General features: G+C 35.6%; 1 protein-coding gene across 3 annotated transcripts in view; it reads right to left on the bottom strand.

Annotated features, from left to right (window-relative positions):
* Positions 1–25,742, bottom strand: part of RETREG1 (reticulophagy regulator 1) — a 173,054-nt gene that overhangs the window by 7,703 nt on the left and 139,609 nt on the right. For all 3 annotated transcript variants that reach the window (XM_036756624.1, XM_036756614.1, XM_036756632.1), the window contains 5 exons: positions 6,972–7,098; positions 2,884–2,968; positions 1,889–2,026; positions 1,084–1,148; positions 710–836 (listed from right to left, as the gene is read on the bottom strand). In XM_036756624.1, the coding sequence (XP_036612519.1) occupies positions 710–836; positions 1,084–1,148; positions 1,889–2,026; positions 2,884–2,968; positions 6,972–7,098 (542 nt within the window). The remainder of the gene's footprint in view (positions 1–709; positions 837–1,083; positions 1,149–1,888; positions 2,027–2,883; positions 2,969–6,971; positions 7,099–25,742) is intronic.

The raw sequence follows: 25,742 nt of genomic DNA, 5'->3' as shown, positions 1-25,742 counted from the left end.
GGGAGGAAGAAGTCACTTGCCATAACTCACTACATTCAACTGTCTCAGGTATTAAGTGAGAAATGATTGTTCTTGAATATAGGTGGTGTAGTACAAAGAGTGGGGGCAACCTGATACAAAAGTATCAAGATCTGAAGTCAAAAGGACCTAATTTCAAATCCTACCTGTCGTTACATCCTGTATCACGTTGGGGAAACCTAGGCTTCAGTTTCCCCATCTGTAACATGAAAGGGTTGGCCTCAATGGATTCTATGTTCTCTTCTAGCTTTAAATGTATGATCCTATGAGAGATCTGTTCTGTCTCCAAATATCCACCCCGTATACAAATGTCACAACAAAAGATTAAGTATTTTTGCATGATGGTTTAATAACAATTTAGGCTTTCAAAAAAATGGCATCCATTACATTAAGAGACAGATAGGTGACAAGGTGGAGAGTGTACCAGGCCTGGAGTCAGAAAAACCTGAGTTCAAATCCAGCCTTAGACACTAACTAGCTATGTGACCCCTGGGCGAGTCACCTAGCCTCTGTTTGCATCAATTTTCTCAACAATAAAGTGATGAATAATAAAAATACCTACCTCCCAGGACTGTTGCTGCAAGGTCAAATGAGATATTTGTAAAACACTTAGCACAGTGCCAAAGTAGGTGCCATATAAATGCTAGTTATTATCATCAGCACCACCACCATCATTATTAGTACTACATACCATCAGAAGTGTCCGTCTGTGGAGTACATCCTTCAGATAGATTGAAGGTCCCATTATCAGTCCAAGAGACCTCTGATACGTCTGTGTCAGACACGGATAGCTCTTTGGCAACAGTTGTAAGGCTAACCTGTGACAAATAAAAAAGTCAAATAGAAATTTGCATTCCAACTACCTTTCCTTATACAAACACTAATAAAAGTAGTTGTGAGATAAAAATGACAGATAATTTAACAAATGTGTTGTCTTCCTTATGGAGTTAATCACACCCCAGAAATGTTAAAAGTTCCACCATAATGAACATCCAACTTTGCTGCAGGTAAGTGAATTTACAGTCAAACTCAAAAGAGAACAACTGAAAATTAAACACAAATTACCTTAGGACAAAGGGCTGAAAAGTCTAATTCACTGTCATCTTTGTGATTTTTTTCTTTATCTACCTCTGTTGAGAAAGAAAATATATATATGTTTTCAGTTTCCGAGCTTTTCTACAAGAACTATGTCTTGTTTCTTCTTCATGCCCATCCCACGTTTCTGAAATTCTCAAACACTTCCAAATTTTGAATGTTTTCACAGCAGGAACCTCATTTGTGAGCAGAATAAATTATTTATATGGGGAACTATCATTGGCTCAGATAAGCTGAGAGGGAAGTCAGTTTTCCTACTTCTCCTTCTATCCCTCCTCCTTGTTATGATTCTTCTCTATTCCCACCATCACTCTTTTCCCCCTTATTTCCTCTCTAGGCTTTCTAACTCCATAATGTCAATATCCCTCTCTCTCAAATTAATGCAACTTAAACTATGGAATTTAATCAGAAATGGTAAAATATCAAATAAAATCTTTTACCACCATAGCTTCCCCCACTTTGAACTCATTTATTCAATAAATGCAGAATAATGGGTGAAATATTTGGGGGAATGCAAAGGGGGATATTAAGAAAAAGTCCACAAGGAGCTTGCTTTAGAATTTAGATAGAAAAAAAATCCCTTTAAGTTTCTAATTGAAATAAATGTGTCTTCTTCTTGGAGCAGCAAAAATAGTAGTTAGTACAAGGCTTTGCTCACAGAGCCACTTTTAAAATCTAATTAAAAAAAAAAAACAAAAAAAAATCTAATTCAACAATGATTCATGTACATATGCCTCATTTCAAATGTGGAACCTACATTTCAAACCTCACTTACCAGATCTCTCTCGCCGCTTTTGGTTAATATATTCTCCTATTCCAAAATCTAATTTCAGCAGAAATGACTTGATCTTGCTGTATACTCTTTGTCCAAATTCATTGCACTTAAACAGTGGACACAAAAAGGCACAGAGTACTAAAGAAAGACAGGGGAAAGTATTTATTTTCAAGGGCTCAGAATTCTAGAGAGAAAAAAAAGGCACCAAATGTTTCTTACTGTCAAATAAGTGTTTATTTCTTAGGAAAAGTACTGTGCAGTAGACAGAATAGAAATCGTGAACACAAAATAATGAACTTATTTCACAAACAGGCGGCTTTCAGTTTCCCTCTATCATCATCATCATCACCATCTTTGCCACAGATAACTTTAACAATAAGCCTTGTTCAAGAGCTGGCGGTCTCCCAGAGTTCTAATCATTCATGTCCTTGCAACCTGAAAACTGTAAGCCAAGGGACTTGTACATGGGCTATTTCATTTTCAGGGAAAACAAATTTCAGGGATTCAGTATGATATACCGGAAAGAAGACAGGAATTGGGGTCAAATGACCAGGGATATAGTTGTAGCTCTGCCATTTAATAGTCCCTTAGTTTCTTCATTGATAAAATGGGATATATTGGCAGAGTGGATGTTCAACCTTGGATCTAGTTCTTATAAAACCATCAATCAACAAGTATTTTATTAGGCACTTGGCATGTGCTAGGCAGAATTTTTTTTTTAAGCAAAAACCATCTCTGCCTTCAAGGAGCTTACATCTAAAAGGGAGAGAAGACATATATAAATCAGGACATAAAAAGTCAACATGGAAGTTGGAAGGGACCACAGGAGCAGGAAAAGGAGGTTCTAGCAGATGCCTCCTGGAGGAGGTGGTGCTCAAGCAAGCTGAATCTTAAAGGAAGCTAGAGATTGTCATAGAAAATTATATTTACCACAATTATATTTATTATGCCACAAATACAATAGAAATTAAACAAAGATAAGAGGGTAGACTTACATACAAAGTAGGAGAGTATGACTCCAGGAATGTAACTTCCTAAGATTGTAAAAAATGTGCACACACTGCAGACCAGGAGGCAAAACTAGAAGTTGGACCAAAAAAAAAAAAAAGAGCTGACATTAGGTATTGTTATGATGAAGACTTTTTTTTTTATTGCTGCATAAATACCACCCCCAAAATTATTTTTTGTAAGTTATTTGTTGTGGATTTTAAAATAACTAAACTTACATTTATAATTAATTCAAGTTAAAAAACCCTTAAACTTAGAGGTATCCCTAACAATTATTCTCACCTCCTCTGCATTACCTTTAATGGTTTTTCATCTACTCCTGGACTTTCATTTATTTCTTTTTATCATGTTATAATGAATATAATAAATGCATATACTGATCTATTTTGGCTTTCTTCACTTGGTATTATGTACCTTTCTAAAATTCCTTATACTCCTTATATTTGCCATTCTTGATCATAATATATAAAATCACATATTATAAAACAAAATATATTCTTTCAGCATTATATAGATAGGAAAAGTTTTTCAAACAACCATGTTCATATATATATTCATATCATTACGAAACCATTTTTCAAACAACCATTTTCATATATATATATATGTACATATATATATATATTCATATCACTATATATTTCATGCCCTCCCTCGGCAATAGACCAATAACAGCCTCACATCAATACTTGCTCACAGTAACTCTAAAGGATACACAGGGCTAACTGATGATACAACGAGTTACAGCCTTAATTATGATGATGATGATAACATTGCTGCCAAATGCAAAAAGATGGAAAACTTGATGTTACTCAGTAAATGTCTTTTCAATAAAGCACCATTTTAAGAAAAATGGGATGCTCTAATAAATTCATTCTTCAAGCCAATCAAATTTAACAAACATAATATTTCAAAGCTCCTATACAAACACAATAATATGCCCGGGTAGCAAGCTGCATCATGGACTTCACCTTTCCCAACCCCTCCAATCCACTGAAGACATGAATAATAGGACACAGAGAAGACAGGCTATGAAAAGTTAATTAAGTTTTCACCAAACACATCTAAGGAAGAATGACCACCAGTCACCTATCCCACTCTCCTTGCTAACTCAAGACTCAACTGTTCAAGTGAACCATTTTTGTAAACATTTTCCTTTTGCCTTTATTTTTAAAGTAGGCCTATTAAATTATAATATGCACGTGGGAACCATTAAAACAAGAACATATTGACCATTTCCCATAATGGCTGACTCCTTCTAGTATGACCTTGTCGCCCACAGTGGCTAAGGCAAGAGAGCTACTTATTCATTCGGAAGGCCTCAGAAGATCAGAATTTCAAAAGGGTGGTGCCTGGCTGGACACAGGTACTGTATCAGGAAACACAGGCTGGAAAGAGGAGCTACCTAGGTGAGTCTATAAAGGCATCCCAAAATCTGGGAGTCTTGGTAAAATCCTGATGACTGGAGCCTTGTGAGATCTTTATAATGGCTGAGACCGAGATAAAAGGAAATGAGGAAAAGTTACTTTGTGGCTTATATTATTTGAATATAACAAATTATTTTTATATTAGGTATTTTCTCCTTGGTCTAGGTTGCAGTAAACTTCATGAGAATATTTTAATTAACGAGTTATATAAAAATTCAATTCTCTACCCTGTCCACACTTGTCAGGACAGAGTTTTTAAACTCTACATGAGTTTCCCTGGGGGTTGTTAACTTTCTCACTGGTACCTATAGGAAGTTACACCTATTTTGTACACAGAAGAGAAGGGATAATGTGAATTGTTCCATTGTTTAGGGTCCTGAGTACATTACTTTCCCTGTCCTGTCATAATTAAATATTTGCTATTTGGTTTGTGACTCATGTATGGCCTATTTGTTTAATAATTAGGTCACAAATCCCCTCACTGAACTGGAGGAACCTAGGATTACCACAGCTGAGGGAGTACCATGGTTAAAAGGAATCTGAAAAAGATATATGTGAGAAAGAGATATATACCTTCTGATAAAGAAGTGATTAAAAGAAGAAGGGCTAAATTTCATGTTAACTTTTTATTTTCAACCTTTGACATGAGAAAAATAAAGGTGACCTGATGAAATATGAATAAATTAAAATGTGGAACAAAATTAGGATCTATTTTTGAAACACCAGGGACCAAAACACACCTACAGAATACTTTTAGTGATCCAAGCTTCTCTATGAAATACTGGTCAGTCCTTATAAGAACGACAGTTTTTTCAGTGATGCTGTATGGCTGACAGTCAAGGAACATCGCATGCACGGAGGGCAATGGCAAAGGCGCGTGACCATACAACAGCACATTGCCAACAACAATTGGGTGGGAGAAGGGACACAAATGAGATCACATCAAGGAGATTTGTGGCTGGAAAGAAAAGCATGGGCTGCTCACATAGGAAGAGGGTGAAACAGTCGAGGTTAACAGTTTGTGCTGTTCCACTGGTCCTCATGCTATAATCTTAGTATAACAATAGCTAGCATTTTCACTGTAGCATTTTCAAGTTGGCAAAGCGTTTACAAATATCTCATTTTACCCCCACAACCACCCCAGAGCTAGGTGCCTCATTTTACAGATAGGGAAATGGAGGCAAACAGAGGTTAAGGGACTTTGCTCAGTCACACAGCTTATTAAATGTCCGAGGCTGAATCTGAACTGAGGTCATCTTGACTCCAGGTCCAGCAGGCCACCTAATGACCTCTAAAGGAAGGCCCCAGTACAGTAATATCTTCAAAGAAAACTTGAAATCTTTTGGACAAGTTTTAAAATATTTCAAACTAGAACTAAGCATTCTAATACTGAAATAAGTAGAGTGAGTGCTATCTTTAGTGCTCTTGGAGAATGGAAGACAAGGGAACGGGAGGGTTCCTCTTTACAAGGCATAAGTCTATTGTCAGCGCTAACACACTAGGTGCAGCCCTGTTCCCACAGGCCTTAATGGAGAAGTAGCTGAAAAAGTAAAGGAGGCCCCTCTACAGCTATGTTGCCAAGGTGACTAGTCTCACCGGAGGCATTACTGTGCATTTCCCCTACGTGATACCTCTCAGTTATCCTCCTTTCAAAAAGGCTGGAAGGAGCCCTCTACATGAGATACCTCCTTTCCCACAAATTCAATCCAACAAACATTTATTAAGGTTTATTATATATTTTGTGTTAAAAGGGACTACCAATAATATTTATTTCATTTGTTCCCTTTTGTCATTAGTATTTCTACCAAATGCTCCCTTTTTACAATAAGGTGAATGTGATTCTCTAACTTTCAGTTTGGAAATCGAACTGTCATAAATTTCTCAGACAGAAATTTCCCATACGCACACACACACACGTGTATGTGTATGTATATACATATATATGTGTATGTATATATATGTGTGTGTATATATACGTATATATATGTGTATATATATACGTATATATATGTGTGTATATATATACGTATATATATACACATATATATACATACACACACATATATTATTTTTGGAAGGAAGAAAGAAATTAGTTTTATTTTCCTACAGCAGTAGCCAAAAGAGAATCATGCTGAATTCATAAAATGCTTTATGGCTCATATCATTTGAACCTAAGAAATGATTTTTAAAATCAGGTAGCTTCTCCTTGGTATGGGTTATAAGAAATCTCAAATTCAGAATATAAGCACACCTGACTTTATGCTAATACAACACAGCATCCACACCTCTCTAAAACCCTTTTTATAAAAACATAATATTCATTTATATGATACTTTTAACCTTTATATGATCCTTTCCTCATGAAAACTCAGTGAGATAGATTGTTCAAGTATTATTATTCCTAATTTAGAGCTGTGGAAAAATGGCTCATCCAGGACAACCTAAGCTAGTGTAGTGACAGAACTGGGATTTAAATCCAGGTTGTCTGCCTCTAATTTTAATGTTTTCTCTCAGTATAGTATATATTCTTTATAGCCTATTCAGAATTAATGAATCTTTGCAACCTGATATAATAAGTGAGGCCATCTATTTCCAAATCTTTGGGTGCCATAATAAATGTAATGATTTCCATATACAATGAAACTTGCCTTGCCAGGGTTCTGCTGCTTAAAGGCTGCCATTTCTTGAAGAAATAAGCTGAAGTTCATCCATGATTCTGTAATACATTGGCTGAGTCTGGGCTTTTCATCCACTTTGGAATTTACCACTTCCCAGCTAAAACAGAGAGAAAGAAAACATATCCTGAACAAGTTGTGGTATATGAGTGTAATGGAATACTATTGTGCTATAAGAAATGATGAACAGGCAGACTTCAGAAAACCTGGAAAGACATATATGAACTGATGCTAAGTGAAGTGAGCAGAACCAGGAGAACATTGTACACAGTAACAACCACAGTGTGCTTGCTATGACTATGACAGACTTAGCTCTTCTCAGCAATGCAAGTTATCTAAAACAATTCAAAAGGACTCATGATGGAAAATGCCATCCACATCCAGAGAAAGAACTATGGAATGCAGAGCGAAGCAGACTATTTTCTTTTTTGATGTTTTGTTTTTTCTTTCTCATGGTTTCTCCCATTCATTCTAATTCTTCTATGTAACATGACTAATGTGAAAATGTTTAATAGGAATGTATATGTAGAGCCCATACCAGACTGCATGCCATCTTGGGGAGACGGGAGGGGAAGGAGGGGAAGAAAATTTAAAACTTAGAGAAGTGAATGTTGAAAACTAAAAATAAAGTTTAAAAAACATATACATAACATTGGATAACTGATAATTACACTTAAAGGAATTTCATCTAGAATTTCATATCATTCAAATAATCAAAGTGTGAATGTCCACAATGGATTTAAATATTGGTTGGTCAACTTTACAGAAAATTTTGAAAACTGAGACTGTACTACATAGCCTCTCTTTCCACCATCCATTGGTATATACAGTACTTGGAAAATGCAAAGTAATTTGAGTATTAACCGAAGAAAACATTACAAAGATAATAAACTGGGTAAATAAAGTATTTCAAAGTGCAACAAGAGGAAACTTCAGGGGCAGAGAGTTTGTTGAATGTCAGAAGCTCCTAGACTATTCAAATTTGACCATATTTTACTTCCTTTTAAAAATTCTCATTGATTATCAAGTTAATAGACTTTTCCCATATCAAAGTGATGCATCTAGTGAGCAAAGGAAAATAAAAGGGGGAAAAAGAGGACTCATGTATTCAAATCTGTTAAAGTTCTCTATAGATATATCACTTTCATAGCTAAAGAGTAGCTTGTTTAGAGAAAAATAGTTCTTATTTTAGAGTATCATCACAATATCCTTCCTAACATGGACTATGACATCCAAGAGAGCCCTTTTTGGCTAGTAACTTACCGCTATCAACAAAAATTTCTAGACAGATTAAAGATAGGTTCATTTATTCTGTTTGATCTTTGGACTCTCCTAACTCACTGATCCTTACTTAAGACCCCTGCTCCCTGCTAATGCCTGATGTTATTTATGCTTGTTTTAAATATGCCCAATAAGACTCTTACCAGATTAATACATCATTTTCCCTAGAAAAACAAACCCATTTTTTCCTGGTAATTCTTTTCTGAACTAGTATTATAATTTCTGTTATTACCTCATAGTGATAGAAGCAGATAAGACATTTATTGCTAAATAAAAACTACATAAATGGGTCATTATTATTAAATGTTTAAATCTAACACCTTAAATGCTCTAGTGTATTTTTGTGTGTAATCAGGTTTATCTATGTTATATGATCTAGTTCTCTCCTCTTTCCCTTTCTCCCACTTCCCTTCCTCTGATTTTTATTAAGTAATTATTGCATTCTAGATACTAAAGGAAACACAAAGATAAAAAAGGCACAAGGTTCTGATCTCAAGCAGTTTACAGTTTCATAAGGTGGTAAGATGTATATAAATAAATGTCACACACAGAATATAAGCACATATAAGAAGTACAAAGTGCCATGAGATTAAATATTGTTCATATTGTCTGTAAGGGTGTATTTGAAAATAATGAAATGTAGTCACATGGAAAAATTCCTTTACTGAGAAATGGAGTGTGTGAGGTAGTGAGAGAATAAAGTGTGAAGACTTCACAGGATATATATATATATATTATTAATGTTTGAGAATCAATATTTAGAGAAAAGGGAAATGGGATAAATTTGAGTCTGTGGGAATCTGATTATTTAGCCTTTAGGAATGTCTTCCTCCCCCTTCTTCTTTAGATTTGTAGATGTCACCTCAGCTGTGAATGGAATACAAGATTGTGAAAGCTTCCCTATATAACTCAGGCAAGGTGATACTCAAATAGTACAAATTTAGTTAGGATGTGGTCCTCACTAGGCCTAAGTTTCGTTTTCCTGTAAATCATATGATTTTGGGGAAATCAGGTGGTATTCCCCTCTCCCCCTCCCCTAGCCTACTCACAAACCGCCATCTTAACATTAAAGTTTCCTTATAAGGTAATTTTGTAGTTTCTGTGCTGGTATTGGGTAAAATTTATTCTTGGTTAGATTGTGAGGCCACCTATCCCCGCAAATGGGGACAGAGGTCCAGCCTCTGGGGTGGGATTTCTTAGAATTGTTTGTACAAGGATATATATCCCCTTGCTTGCCTTCTCCCCCTTGCCTCTCTGCACTACTATCTCTGCCCTGGTAGTGGGAGATGCCCAATTCTCGCAAGACTTAATCAAATAAAGCTTCTGTTTTGTTTCTACCTTGTGAAAGCCGAGACACCTCTGTTTTTTCATTTGAGTCAGTGGTCTGTTGTCCCACACAGGAGGAAAGGTGTCTGGTCTTGGTTCTGTCATAAACCAGCTATGAAACTCTGGATAAAGTATCAAGCTGTTTGTACCTCAATTTTTTTCATATATTTAAAATACGAATGTTGAAGCAAAAAAAATGTCTGAGGTGCCCTCCGATTCTAAAATTCTCTGGTTCTAAATAATTTCAACCATCCCATTAGACAACACTATCTTCCTTCTTTCTCCCCCCCTCTCCACCTGTTCTCTTTCCTAGTATCAGTTGAGTGCTCCACTTTTAGAGATAGAACTTTCTAGGAAAAATGATTACCTCATTCCTAGAATGCAAAGTCAGAAAGGAAATTTATGTTCATGATTATTTGATGTTTTGAGTGCATTACAGCTGACATGTGCATGACACATCTAGTTGCTTAGAATATTAGGTTCTAGGCTCCCCTAGAAAGTCATTTTCTGAAAACATTTAAGTAAGAGAAAGAAGCCCGTGTGAATATTGGACTAACTCATAGTAAAAAGATCTTTTACATGGGTTATGGCTCCCTCCCCGTCATCCTTGGAAATAAGATGACATACAGCATAAGAGACTGAAGGGATTGAAATATACATAAGACCTTTTTTTTTTTTAAAAAAAGCTGTAGCTTTTTTTTCTTTTAATAAGATAAAATTCTTCCATTATTATATCCAAAAGCTAAATGTAAGAGGTTATTAATGGCTTTAATGATGATCCATATTCCAATATTTATTATTACTTTCCTATTTAGTTTTAGGGTGGTCTACTGCTTTCCTTGCCTTCATTCTGTTTAAGATTAGGAAAGAACAGCTAACTTCCTCAAGAAGCCAGGCTGCCAATAGCTTAATAGGATATAACTTAATGTTATATCCTCTGAAGCTGAAAATATTAGGCAAAATACTATGCAAGTACCCATTTCTGGAGAGTAAGTCACAGAGAATCCTGATGAAAATGATCTCAGCCCCTTATCTGGTCATGCATGAATATGAAGTTTCCTCCAAAACCAAACCTGAGAATGCATAAAATTTCATCTCATACTTCAAAGGGAAGCCTCTGTGAGTAAGGACAGCTTTACAAATGACCATACCCAAGAGGCAGAGTGAAGTAGGCACCCCTGGGTTGTTGAACTTGGGAGTGGGGGAAGAACATAAAGGTGTGAAAAGCTAAGAGTAAGGGAATAATAATAGCCTACATTTGTATAGTGAAATGACTTGCCTAGAGTTAATTCAAGTAGTATTAAATAGCAGAACCAGGACCGGAATTCACATCTGGCTTCCAGCCCTGGCTCTGATCCTACGAGAGAGACAATGTGATATAATGGGAAGAGTCGTAGAACCCAGATTCATATTTCGGCTCTATTACTCATTTCCCCCCAGGGACAATTCACTTCTTTCTCTCTGGGCCTCATTTTCCTTCTCTGTAAAATGCGGGAGTTGGTTTGGATGACTGGTAGGGTCCATTTCAATTCTAAATCTCCAACTATGGGAACCCACTGTGATATACTTATCTCATAGTACACAGGATCATAGAGATGGAAGAGACTTTCTTAAGCAATCTAACCTAAACTCCTAAATGTTTTCCATATAGATGATAATTAGCAGAAATAGTATTTGTAGTAGGTCCTCTGACTCACATCCTGTATGCCTTGTATACTATCCCACTGCCTCCCTGATAGGTATTAGTAGCAGGATTTGGAATCTAGGTCTTTCCATCATGTTGTCTTCCATCAGAAACAAAAACCCTCTAGCAGACAAGATATCATTTTGGCAATGGAGAATTTTCTCTTTATTACTCCCTAAGAGTACAATTTTATGCCCTAAACCTTTTTCCTCACCTTCTACCTCCTCTATGCTTTGATCCAATGACACTGGTCTCCTGGCTGTTCCATCCCTCAACTCCAGCATTTTCTCTAGCTGTCCTCCATGCCTGGTATGCTCACTTTCCTCTGCTCACACTACTGGACTCCCTGGTTTCCTTTAAGTCCCAAATAAATTTCCAGCTTCCATGGGAAGCCTTTCACGTGCAGTCTCCTCCATTATACTGCAGGCTCCTTGAGGGCAAGGACAGTTCTTTGGCCTTTTTTTGCTATCTCCAGTGCTTAGAACAGGGTGGGTCAAGTAGTAACTGTTGTTGCTTGTCCTTCATTCTCAAGGAGGACCGTGACATCAGGAAGGTGATGCCATGACTTGGGAGTGAATTGGATTTAAGTGAGGGAGGGCTGTGCAGAGTCACCAGCCTCACTCTCTTCTCTGGAGCCATCTGGGTCCAGTGGCAAGATTTAGATCAGGATAACTGGAGATAGCCCTGGTGCAGAGTGGGAGACCTTGGCCTTTTTAAGCTAAGGTTTGGGTTGTTTTTTTTTTTTTTTTAACACATCTCAGTTTCACTGAGGCAATGCCTATTCAGTGATTAAGGCTAGGTAAGAAATGAGGCAAAGAATGGCCTCTTTTACCTAGTTAAAAAAATCAGTCTGGGAGGAGAAGACCCTCAAAGTTTCAGGATAAAAACAGAAACAATTGGTATTTATGCTCACTGAGTCATCAGGGCCTAAACAATGACCAAGTGAGCCTTGACCTGGGGCCTAATGTTGACCAATCAATGGGAGCAAAGAGAGATCTGGGTTTAAGGCATGGTCCTTAAAAAAGAAATCTAGCCCAGTAGGTGTATAACAAATGTTTATTGATGGAGACACTGTGGCACCATCCATGCTATATACCTTTCTGAGCAATAAATTCTCAGCAACCAACCATATGCTTAATCATAAAGTCACATAGATATCCAGTTGTCCTCAATAAATATGGATTAAACTGGGTGAATATCATGTTATAGTCATTTATTCATTCAATAAAAATTTATTCCAGACTCCATTATTTGGCTACTGACTTTAAGCTAATTTTTTGATTACTAAGAAACTACTATTTAAGGTCTTTAGATTCTCTGGCAGAGTAATTATTTGATCCAAGACAACAATGCAACATAGAGAGTAGAGAAAAGACAAATCCATTGTGTATTCACTTGGACATAAATCACCTCTTTTTCTGACGTGGAAAACTAACATGGTTCTCTTGAGTTTTGTATTAACTATACAGAGCTACCAAACTTATATTCTTGTGAATACTGAAGCAAAAAGAGAATATTTAAAAATATTGGACTTTTTCTGTACCAGCAAGAGACATGAAATCTGTACCTAACCCTTAGAAAATATACTGCTAAAAATTAACACCAAACTACAGTATGTCTGCAGATGTTTTTGTTCTATTTCGATTCATATTAATAGGTTTTATAATAAGCATAGGCTGTTTAGCATGTAATTGTGGCATGTGGAAAGAATGATAGCCTAAATATTCAATCAGCAGTCCTGCATTCTCTTGGGCACTCTGTACCTAAATAGGTATGTGACTGTGAATCACTTTATCTCTCTGGATGTCTTACTTCCTCAGGTGGAAAACAAGGCAGCAGAACTAAGATCCATTCCAGTTCCTCAAATTTTTCTTAGTATGATAAATCATTCACTGGACTATAAATAAAAGAAATTAACTTTGAAGATAACATATTTTTTTTAAAAAAGAACACCTCAAACACATTCAGGTGCCCATGTGACAGAGATGGGGTTTTTTTTAAATAATGAATTCATAATGAGAACTGAATGATTTGTAATCATTTCTCTTTCTCATTTAGAGAATTCGCTGAATCTTCAGGAAGATTCTCTTTTTCCTTATTAAAACAAATAAATTTTTCCTAGTTGTAATTTTTAAAAGAATTATTTCCAATTTAGATTAAAATGGGAACAATATATCTCTATCCATTTTTGTTTAGAAATTCTAACTATTAAAAACAGTTTATTATAGGAAAAATCACATTTTAAAATAATATTTATACTTTGGGTTAAAATAGGATGATATAATTATCAATTTCAGTTTAGAATTTCAAAGCACCTTTTAAATTGGTTACAAAACCAAAAATATACACTCGATGCATTCTTTAGACTGCAACACATAATGTTCTCCATTAGGGGGATCTACAATCCTGAGAAACATGCAACCCAGGTGCTCTTTAAAAATAAGACTGAAATTTTTCTCTAACTGGACCCATCCTATCTACCTAATGTGAATGTTGCAGTGCAGGGACACTAAGGGGAAGTAGAAGCTATTCTAAATGCTAGACAAATAAATCTGAGCATCCGAAAGGGGAAAAAATCTCCTCAGCCAATGCTCTTTAAACTTATAAAAGTATGCATAGCAAAAATATTCAAGATTCTCAAGGAAAAAAATCCTCATGGAGACTATACATCCTATAAATAACTAATAATTTTACAAATCAATAAACAAGGACTAGCCCTAAAAATATTAAAAACAGTTAGAAAACTGTTAAAATAGCTATCAGCCAGCTCTACATGTAAACATTCAGGTCATTCTTTTTTTTCCCCTATTTTGATACTTTAAAAACATAATACAACTTTGCTCTATGAATTCCTGGACTTGAAAGCAACAATAATTATTTTCCCAATCAAAATAAATTGTGTTGGACTAGGGCATTTTTCTTTTCAAAAGCTGATCAAGAGTTTTATTCAAATCTTATAATTTTACTTAAATTCTACAAGATTATATTTCCATTATATCACCACTAGCCAAGAGGCATCATGGCCAAATACAACAGATTTGAGCTTTCTGAGAATCTGGAGCATCCTTCTAGCTTTGTCTTTCCTTGTACAAAGTCTGCAGTCCTGGAGTGATATTGTGATGTAACTTGGTAGTGAACCAAGGAATACTATAAAAGGTGTACAGGACATGAGTCAGAGGACCTACTACAAACAAAACAGGTCTACACGTACTCATCTTTTTTTTCTTTTAAGTGGAACTGTTTCTGGACTAATCATAGATTCCCAAGAGTTCAGCTGAAGTTACACAGAGACAAGGATATTAGAGATTTAGGGGTGTGCTTTAAGTTTTCCCTCCTGAGACCTAGGTTATTTGGGACCTCCAAAAAGGAAGACAATGTTTTGTGGGACTCAAGTGGCAGGAAAGCTGAAAACTTAGGTCTGAATAACTTCAGTGGCTTCAGAAACTTTGCTCAGGAAAGTAAATTTAAAAAAAAAACCATAAAATACAGAGTGTTAAATCAATCTATCCATAATAATCAGGCTAGCATTTAAGACCCTCTACAATCAGGCTCCAGCGTACATTTCCAATCTTACTACATGTTATTAGGTATCTAGGATAGAGTGTAAGACTGCAACTCACAAAGACCTGAGTTCAAATCCTGCCTCATACATTTACTAGTTGTGTGATTGTGGGCAAACCACTTAATCTTTCTGTGTCTCACTATCCTCATCTGCAAAATACAAGTAATAATACTGCCTACCTTTCCAGGTTCTTGTGAGGAATGAAGATAATATATGAGGAAGGAAGGAAGAGAGGAAGGGAGGGAGGAAGGGAGAGAGGGAGGGAGGGAAATGGTCCTCACCCCTCAAAAAGCCTACCTAGAGAGAAAAATATAGGTTATTTTTTTCCATTTTGTCCTTATATACCCCAGTGCCAAAGAGAGGTACTTGACCAATATTTGCTTTTGGGGTTTGTTTGTTTTTTGCAAGGCAATCAGAGTTATGTGACTTGCCCAGGTCACATAGGTAGTAAGTGTCAAGTTTCTGAGGCTGGATTTGAACTCAGGTCCTCTTGACTCCAGGGCTGGTGTTCTATCCACTGCACTACCTAACTGCCCTTAATCAATATTTGCTGAAGTGAATTGGAGTGGTAGTGGGACAGGTATGCAGGCAAGCAAATGCAAAGAATATAAACAAAGTGGTTTCAAAAGTAAAGAAGGAAGAAAACAAGCATTCAAGTCTTAACCACGTGCCAGGCACCATGCTACGAACTTTACAAAAATCTGACTGAATTCTCACAATAACCCTCAGACTTGGGTGCTATTATTATTCCCACTTGATAGATGGGGAAACTGAGGCTGACAGAGGTTAAGTGACTTGCCAAGGGTCACACAGGTAGTGAGTGTCTGAGGCTGGATTTAAACTTTGGTCTTTCCTCACTCCAAGGTCAGCACTCACTCTATCCACTGCGCAAATTACCTGCCTTTAAAAGGCAGCTAAAAAAAGAATTTGAACAAGTGGGGTGGCAAAAGTTCTACATGGTGGAGATGAAGGATGGCTCTCCAAGATGACCAGTACAGAAACACAGAGGCAGAGGATGTAGGGTATGGATGAGGAAAACCAAGGAGGCCAATTTGACTGGAATAGAAAATGTATGAACAGGTTGTTGTGTTTGTCCTTCCTTTTCGAAGAGGACCATGACCATCAGGGAAATGATGACATGATTTGCAGTTGACTTTGATTTGAGTGAGGGAGGGCTGTGCAAGGTCACCAGCCTCACTTCCTCCTCCACAGCCATGGAGATGGCCCAGGATGCACTGGGAGACCCTGGCCCTTACAGGCTAAGGTCTTTTCATGTACTCACTTAGAGAGAGGTAATGGCCATTCAGTGAACAGGCCTCATTAATAAGTGAGTCAAGAGATGGCCCCTTTAATTAGAAAAAGAAAAAAAAATCAAGCTGGGAGGGGAAGACCCTCAGGGTTGCTGTTCTAAAGAGAAATAGTTACCACTGACATTAACTCTAAATTAGATGGGCCTCAAATACAGCCATTAAGTGGATCTTGGGCAGGGACCTATTATGGTCCAATCTATGAGCTTCAGAGTGAACTGGGTTTAAGGTTTTAGGAAAGAAGGAAGGAGGGAAGGAAGGAAGGGAGGAAAGAGGGGAGGAAGGAGGACAGGGAAGGGGGGGAAGGAAGGAAAGGAAGAACAGTGGTACCCTGAACAGAAATAGGGAGAGACTGGGAGGAGAGTTGAGGCTGGTGAGAAATACGAGTTCCATTTGGGATGCATGCAGTCTAAGGTGCCTACAGAATATTCAAGGAGAGATGCCCAGCCCTCAAGTGTTTTTGGGAAGCCTCGTGGTATAATGAATAGAGAACTAGATCTGCAATCAGAAAATCTGCTCGATATATGATTTTGAATAAGTCATTTTACTTTTCTCATTCCCTCTTCTCTATAAAACGAATAAAAGTATCTACTTCACAGGGCTTCTGTGAGGCTCAAGCTAAATAATCTGTATATGAATTATAAAGTAGTATAAAACATAAATTAGTATAAAGCACTTTATAACCCTACTTTGAATGTGGGATGTGAATTCGGGAGAAAAATTTGGGCTGGATACATAAATATGGGAGTCATCTCCATAGAGTTAACTGAACCCAAATGAGTTAAATAAAATTGCCACGAAAAAATTCAGCGGCAATAGGGACAGGAGCCTAGGTTCAGGGCAGTCATTTACTAAGAGGCAGAAGGTTCTCAAGGACAAGGGCTCCCCTTTTTCATGAAGCCTTCACTGACATTTCAAATCATGATTATTCTCTTTCCCCTCCTCAAATTGCCTTGTATCAAATTGTGTCTGTATATGTAACATTTCTACCCCCAATAAGATGTGAATTTCTTGAAGGTAGGTACATTTTCATATTTTTTCACATTGTATCCTCCATAATCTTGCACATAATAGGTATTTAATAAATGTTTGTTAAATTGTATTCATCTTAAGATGAAAGAAAACTTTATAACTATACTTATTTATCAGAACAATTATAGTTTTAGAAACTTCATCTTACATAAGAGAAGTTCTTAACCTGAGGTTTGTGAACATAAAAAAAAGTGTTTCTTGATAACTGTATTTAAATGTAATTGGTTTCCTTTATAATCCTTTTCTTTAAAAAAAGTTATGCATCTAAAAAACATTATTCCTGAGAGGTCCGTAGGCTTAGGAGTCATCAGACTGATAGTGAAGAGGCTAAGAACAAAGAATCTGAGATAGCACAGCATGGAGGAATGGAGAGAAGGCTAGACCTGGAGTCAAAAGACCCAAGTTCAAAACTCACCAGGTGGGCAGAACCAAGATGGCAGAGTAAGGACAGGAACTTACCTGAACTCTCCCAAATTCACCTTCAAACAACTTAAAAATAATATTTCAGACAAATTCTGGAGCAGCGGAATGAAACAATTTTCCAGCCCAAGAAAACCAAAGCAGCAAAGATCTGTCTCACCAGGGTGGTGAGGGCCCACAGCGTAGTGCAGAGCAAACCAAGCCACTGCTCCCAGCAGCAGAAGTATACAACAGCAGTGACAGCAAAAGTGTGGGGAGCTCTCAGCCCACAGAGAGTAAGGGGATCAGAAAACTGGTCAGGAGGAGATGACCGGTGACCCTTTGCTTGCATTTGGGAGAAATACCTTTTTGCAATGCCCACGCACTATTCTGGGTTACCAGCGGGGCCTGGTCACAGTTCCAGGGTAGAGAAGAGTGCTTGGGGTAGCTCACAGGGGAGCAGGGTACAAAGAGAGAGAAAGATAAACAGGGGAAAAACAGGAAGGAGAGAAATACACAGTGAGAAATCATAACTGAATATGAAGGGGACAAACTCACCCACAGAACAGAAGCGGATAGCAGAATGGATTAAAAACCAGAACCCAAAAATAAGATGTTACAAGAAACACACTTGAAACAGAGAGAGATATATAGAGTAAAAATGAAGCAAGAGAGCAGAATCTATTAATTCTTCAGTTGAAGTAAAAAAAGAAAAAAGCAGAGTTAGCAATCATGATCTCAGACAAAACAAAAGCAAAACCAGATCTAATTAAAAGAGATAATCAGGCAAACTCCATTTCGCTAAAAGGTACCACAGACCATTGAGATAATTTCACCTATTAAACATTACACCAAATGGTATATAACATCCAAATTCTTAAAGAAGTTAAATGAGTTACAGGAGGAAATAGACAGCAAAACTATGTTATTTGGGGGGGAGGGGCTGCCTCAGCTTTCACCTCTCAGAACTAGATAAATCTAGCAAAAAAAAAAAAAAGAAATAAGTTAAGGAGATAAAGAAATTTTTAGAAAAATTAGACATCATAGACCTCTATAGAAAATTGAATGGGAATAGAAAGGAATATACCTTTTTCTCAGCTGTACATGGCACCTTTACAAAAACTGACCATGTATTCGGACATAAAAACCTCACAATCAAATGCAGAAAAGCAGAACTATTAAATGAATCTGTTTCAGATTATAATGCAATAAAAATTACATTCAACAAAAAGCCATGGAAACAAAGATTAAAAATTAATTGGAAACTAAATGATGTAATTCTAAAGAATGAGTGGATCAAAGAAAAAAAATCAGAGAAATAATCAATAATTTCATTAAAGAGAATGACAATAATGAGACAACATACCAAAATTTATGGGATGCAGCCAAAACAGTACTTAAGGGAAAATTTCTCTCTCTAAACACTTACATCAATAAAACAGAGAAAGAGAAGATCAACGATTCAGGCATGCAACTAAAAAAAACTAGAAAAAGAACAAACTAAAAATCCCCAGTTGAATACAAAACTGGAAATCCTGAAAATCAAAGGAGAGACTGATTAATAAAACTGAAAGTAAGAAAACCACTGAACTAATAAATAAAACTAGAAGCTGGTTTTATGGGGAAAAAACAATAAAATAGATAAACCATTGCTTAATTTGATAATAAAAAAGAAAACCAAATTACTGGTATCAAAAATAAAAAGGGTGAATTCACCGCCAATTAGGAGGAAATTAAAGCAATTGTCAGGTGCTATTTTGCCCAATTATCTGCCAATAAATCCAACAATCTTAGTGAAATGGATGAATATTTACGAAAATATAAATTGCTCAGATTAACAGAAGAGGAAATAGAATACTAAAAACATTCTGTATTAGAAAAAGAAATTGAACAAGCCATCAATGAGCTCCCTAAGGAAAAATTCCCAGGACCAGATGGATTATCACAAGTAAATTCTACCAAATGTCTAGAAAAAAATTAATTCCCATCTATATAAACTACATGGGAAAATAGGCAAGGGAATTCTACCAAATTCCTTTTATGACACAAATATGATCCTGATCTCTAAATCAGGAAGAACAAAAACAGAGAAAGAAAACTGCAGACCAATTTCCCTAATGAATACTGATGCAAAAATTTTAAATAAAATATTAGCAAAGAGATAACAACCCCATATCACAAATATCATATACTATGACTAAGTGGGATTTATACCAGGAATGCAGGGTTGATTCAATATTAGTAAACCATCAACATAATTGACCATTTCAATAACAAAAACAACAAAAATCATGATTATCTCAATAGATGCAGAAAAAGCTTTTGATAAAATAGAACACTCATTCCTATTAAAAACACAAGAAATCATAGTAATAAATGGAGCTATCCTTAAACAGTATTCTCTCTCTCAAACCATTAGCAAGCATTATCTGTAATGGAAATAAGCTAAAAGCCTTCCCAGTAAGACCACAGGTGAAGCAAGGATGCCCATTATTATTCAATATTATACTAGAAATGCTAGCTATAGAAATAAGAGAAGAAAAAGAAATTGAAGGAATTGGAATAGGCAATGAGGAAACAAACTATTACTCTGAGCAGATGATATGATGGTATACTAGAGAAACAAGTAAAAAACTAATTGAAATAATTCTGCAAAGTTGCAGAATATAAAACAAATTCATATAAATCATCAATATTTTTATATATTACCAACAAGGTCCAGCATCAAAATACATAAAGAAAAATTTCATTTAAAATAACTGTAGACCACATAAAATTCTTAGGAGTCTTTCGCCAAGACAAACCCAGGAACTATATGAACACAATTACTTTTCACACAAATGTTCAGATCTAAATCATTAGAGAAATATTAATTGTTCATAGGCAATCAGAGCCAATATAATAAAAAATGATAATTCTACCTAATAAATTTACTTATTCAGAGCTATACCAATCAAACTACCACAAAATTATTTTATGGCATTAGAAAAAGTAGAAACAAAATTCATCTGGAAGAAGAAAAGGCCAAGAACATCAAGGGTATCAAGGGCAAAAAATGTAAAGGAACATGGCCTAGTAGCATATATACTATAATATAATGTACTACAATATAACATACTGCAATATAATGCAGTAATCATCAAAACAACCTGGCTAAGAAATAGAGTGGCAGTTCAGTGGAATAGAGTAGGAACACAATACACAGTAGTAAATGGCCACAACAATTTAGTATTTGATAAATGCAAATATCCAAGCTTTTTGGGCATGAATTCACTGCTGGGAAAAATGGAAAGCAGTTTGGCAGAAACTAGGTATAGACCAATGTCTCACACAGTATACTATGATAAGGTAAAAATGAATACATGCTTTAGATGGAAAGGGTGATACCAATAAGCAAATTAGGGGAATGTGGAATAGTTTACTTGTCAGATCTATGGATAAGAGAAGAATTTACGACTAAACAAGAGATAGAGAGCATTAAGGGACATAAAATGGATAATGTTGATTACATTAGATTAAAAGGGTTTTACCTTAACAAATCTAATGCAGCCAAGATTAGAAGGAAAGCAGAAAACCGGGGAAATTATTTTTTTACACAGCAAGTTTTCTGATAAAAGCCTCATTTCTTATATATAGAGAGGGAACTGAGTCAAATCTATATGAATACAAGTCATTCCCAAATTAATAAATGGCCAAAGGATAGGAACAAGCAGTTTTCAGATAAAGAAATCAAAACTAGTTATAGTCATATAAAAAATGTTCCAAATCATTATTGATTAGAGAAATGTAAATTAAAACAACTCTAAAGTACCATCTCACACATACCAGAATGCCTAATATATCAGAAAAGGAAAACAAACAAATGTCGGAGGGGATATGGAAATATTGGGACACTAATGCACTGGTGGTGGAGTAGTGAACTGATAACAACCATTTTGGAGAGCAATTTAGAACTAGGCCCAAAGGGCTATTAAACTTTGCATACCCTTTGACCCCAAAATAGTAAGACTAGGACTATAATCCTTGAGATCAAAGAAAAGAGAAAAGCACTTATATATATAAAAAAATATTTATAGTCGCAATTTTTTGTGGTGGCAAAAAATTGGAAATTGAGAAGATGCCCATCAAATGTGGAAGAGCTGAACAAATTATGGTATATGAATATCGACAAGGAGGATGCTTTCAGAAAAATCTGGGAAGACTTGTAAGAACTCATGCAAAGTGAAGTGAGCAGAACCAGGAGAATATTGTACAAAGAAACAGTGATATTATATGATTATCAACTATGAATCACTTAGCTATTCTCAGAAATGCAATGATGTAAGAAATTCTGAAGGATTTATGATGAAAAATGCTATCCACAGCCAGAGTAAGAACTGATGGAGTCTGAATGCAGGACAAAGCATACTTTTTTTTACTTTCTTTATTCATCTTTTGTTTTTTTATTGGGGGGGGGGGTTCTGTATTTCCTTTTACAACATGGCCAATATGACAATATGTTTTGCATGATGCACATGTGTAATCTATATCAAACTGCTTGCCTTCTCAAGGAGGAGAGAGGTTAGGGAGGGAACTTGGATCTCAATTTTTTTTAAATGCTAAAAATTACTTTTACATGTAATTGAGAAAAATAAAATAGAAAAAAATTTTAAAACCTCATCCAAGACACATATTGGCTATGTGACTGTAGGAGAGTTACTATACTTTTTTTTTAGCATTATATAAATGTAAGTTGTTGCTTCTGAGTCTTTTAAGCCTTTCTTTTAAAAAAAATGTCTAATAACTACCAACAAAAAAGAAAAAAGTATAGTGAATAATTTTACCCAAAGTCCTATAAGTTAACAAGACAAAATCAAAAGAATTAACAGACAATAAACTAGCAAATAAAATACTTTTTTCTGTCTCCCTTTTTCAGGCTCAAATTCTCAAATTCTCATATCTATAGTCTTGTTTTTCTTCTAAACAACCTATAGTCTGCACATATGCAATTCTGGATCTGTTAACTTTTCTCTACCTCACCTCACATAGATCATTACACAATTCCTTATGTTTTATATTTACAAGTTTCCATTAAAATAATGAGATCACACAAGTGGGAAAGGGACCCATATGTACAAAAATATTTATAGCAGCTCTTTTTGTGGTAGCAAAGAATTGGAAATCATGGGGATGCCCTTCAATTGGGGAATGGCTAAACAAGTTATGGTATATGAATGTAATGGAATACTATTGTGCTATAAGAAATGGGGAAGACACGGACTTCATAATAACCTAGAAAGACCTACATAATATAATGCTGAGTGAGCGGAACAGAACCAGGAGAACACTGTACGCAACCGCAGATATACCGATTCTGTGATGACTAACCAAGATGTAAATTTTTAAGTTGAATGATAAAAAAATTAATAAATAGAAATTATCTAGGGCAACTAGGTGGCACAGTGGATAGCATGTTGGGCCTGGAGTCAAGAAGATATGACTGAAACAACTGAACACAAATTATCTGAGAGCATTAATTTTTATTATGTGTAACCACTTTAACATATAAACTCCTTGAGAGCAAGAGGCTATTTGTTATATTGTCCGCTATTTGTATCACCTGTGCTTAGCACACAGTGCTTTGCACGTGGCAAGTACTTGATAATTTTTTTTAATTCATTTAATTTCTGTAGAGTTAAAAAGAACATTCTAAAAACATTAATGAACAAGTTATTTATTGACTACCTTTTACATTACTAGCACGAAGAAGCTTCCTGGTATAGTAGGAAAAAAACTGATCTTTGAGTTGAAAGGCCTGGGTTCAAATCCCATGTTGGCAACTTTGGCAAAACTAATTCTGTCACTTACCATGTAATCTTGAATAGTCAATTATCCTCCCTGAGCATTAGTTTCTTTAAAGGGCAAAGATTAAAGGGAACCAAAAAAAGCCCTTTAAAAAAGGCAATATACTAAACATACCAATGGAGACAAACATAAACCAAATCTTATAACTTTAAATGTAGACAGATCAAATACTCCAATAAAACAAAAGAGAGTGGCAGGATGAACCAGGAAACAAAACTCTACAAACTGTTACTTCCAAGAAACACTTCTCAAAACAGAGATATGCACAGAATAAAAATAAACGAATAAATAAAATGAAATTAACTGTACATCAGGTGAATCTAAAAAAAATAGGAGTTACAAGCATGTTATGGGGGAAAGGGGTTAGATATGTGATTTCACTAGTATAGACAACTTCAGGGTGAGAAAACTGCTTCTGCCAATATAAACCCACAGATTTTGCAATCTCAAGTCTTACAAGACAATTGCCTGTAGCAGGGAGGGGTGAAGGAATCTGCCCAAGATCACTCAGCCAGTATGTGTAAGAGACATGACTTGAGTCCAGGTGGCTTTGAGAGCAATTCTCCATCCAATGTGCCATTCTCTCTCCTATACCATTTTGATTCTATGTATATCTTCGGGGTAGGGGTGGGGGTGATAGGGAGGTGTCACTCAGAAAATTCTAAGGATTCAGTAAAGAAACTAAATGAAATAATAGCTTCAGCAAAGTTGTAGGCTACAAAGTAAAACCACAAAAGCATTATTTCTATAAAATAAGACAAAATCTGGATGAGGTAGTCTAATTCAAAATGACTACAAAAAGCATAAAATATTTGGGAATCAATCTACCAAATAATTAAATAACTGTGTAGTACAGGTGTAAGGACAAAAGGGTGCAAGAGAAGAAATTATGTTGAAAAATCAATGTGAGCTGCAGATATTCTGGGAAGCTTCATAATAAAAGTGGCATTTCAACTGTTTTAGAGACCAGGGCAGAGGACATTTCAAGCAGGAAAATGAACATAGACAAAGGCAGGGGAATTAAAATAAGCAACATATACAATAGGGAGTTGGTCTGGATGAAGCAAAGGTTTTTCATGTCAAAGAATAGCAGGCAAAAAGGGTTAGACAGGTAACATAAAGCCGGATTATGGGGAAATTTTGAAAGCTAGAAGTTGCAGAGAAATAGCATCAAAGCTTTATTGTCTTTTACCTATGAAATCTATTTGAGCATTATATAGATACATAAAGATAAATAAAGATGAAATCCTTTTTTTCTATTTCTGATTCTCGTTCTTCTTTTATTGGCCTAGACAAATTTAGTCATTTGGAAAGCAAGAAAAACAATGAAATGCAATGAAAATTGTTGCACTAACTCCAAAAGCTTATTTAATAATACCTGAATAATCTGAATTCTATTTTCATTTAAAATGAAAGGTCTCACCCAAGATGAGAGTGGTACAATTATATTCAATAACAGGACATTTTCCATCCTCTTGGAGACAGGCATCCTAAACCAGAAACCTGAATTTCACAGAAGATCTCTTTGGGCAAAACTCAGATCTTAACACTTTATTTCCCTATTTGGATCCAAGTGCAAAAAAATACAAATACAGTATTGTAATTTGGGATGTAACAGAGAAACAGATTGGAACAATACTTCAACAAAAGGGACATAAAGATAAGACTGAAGTACTGCCTTACTTTTAAATGAGCTCTGGAAAAAAAACTTTCTGGTTGCTTTGGTTAAGATTTTCCAGGGCTGTAGTGCTTTCCTGAACGAGGATACAGTTCAAAAATACCCATGACTTTCTGGCCCACTTACAAAAGCTCAGAACTTTCCCTCTAGAGCATGTTCTTAATCGATGTGCATTTAGATTTAAATTAAGGTAAAAAAAGTGACTCTAGAAGAAATAAGGAGTCTATCACATCAACATTTCTTTTTATATTTACAAGTTTAAAATTAAACACTGAAATTCTAATTCAACATTTATCAAGTCCCTACAATAGCTCTAGATAATATTTAATATATTTTAAAATTAAATTTCATTCACAGCCTATTATGCAACACTGTTCCTCTTTACACCTTAGTTTACTCATCTTTAAAATAAAGGTATTGAACTAAATTACCTAAAATCTCTTCTCACTCCAACTTGCATAATCCTATGAACATTTTTTAAAGAGAAGGTTAACACATAAACTATCACCTAGCAACTGTGACAAGCAGATGCTCCAATTCATCATATTCATATATAATATGTTTTGGCTTGAAGATGCAGTAGACTTTTCATTCTCTGGAAATGACTAATGATCTCATGTGCTCTGTTGAT

This window comes from Trichosurus vulpecula, chromosome 1 (assembly GCF_011100635.1).
Source record: "Trichosurus vulpecula isolate mTriVul1 chromosome 1, mTriVul1.pri, whole genome shotgun sequence".
NCBI lineage: Eukaryota > Metazoa > Chordata > Mammalia > Diprotodontia > Phalangeridae > Trichosurus > Trichosurus vulpecula.
The sequence above is the reverse complement of the archived record's forward strand: the minus strand, read 5'-3'. Positions and strand labels throughout refer to the sequence as shown.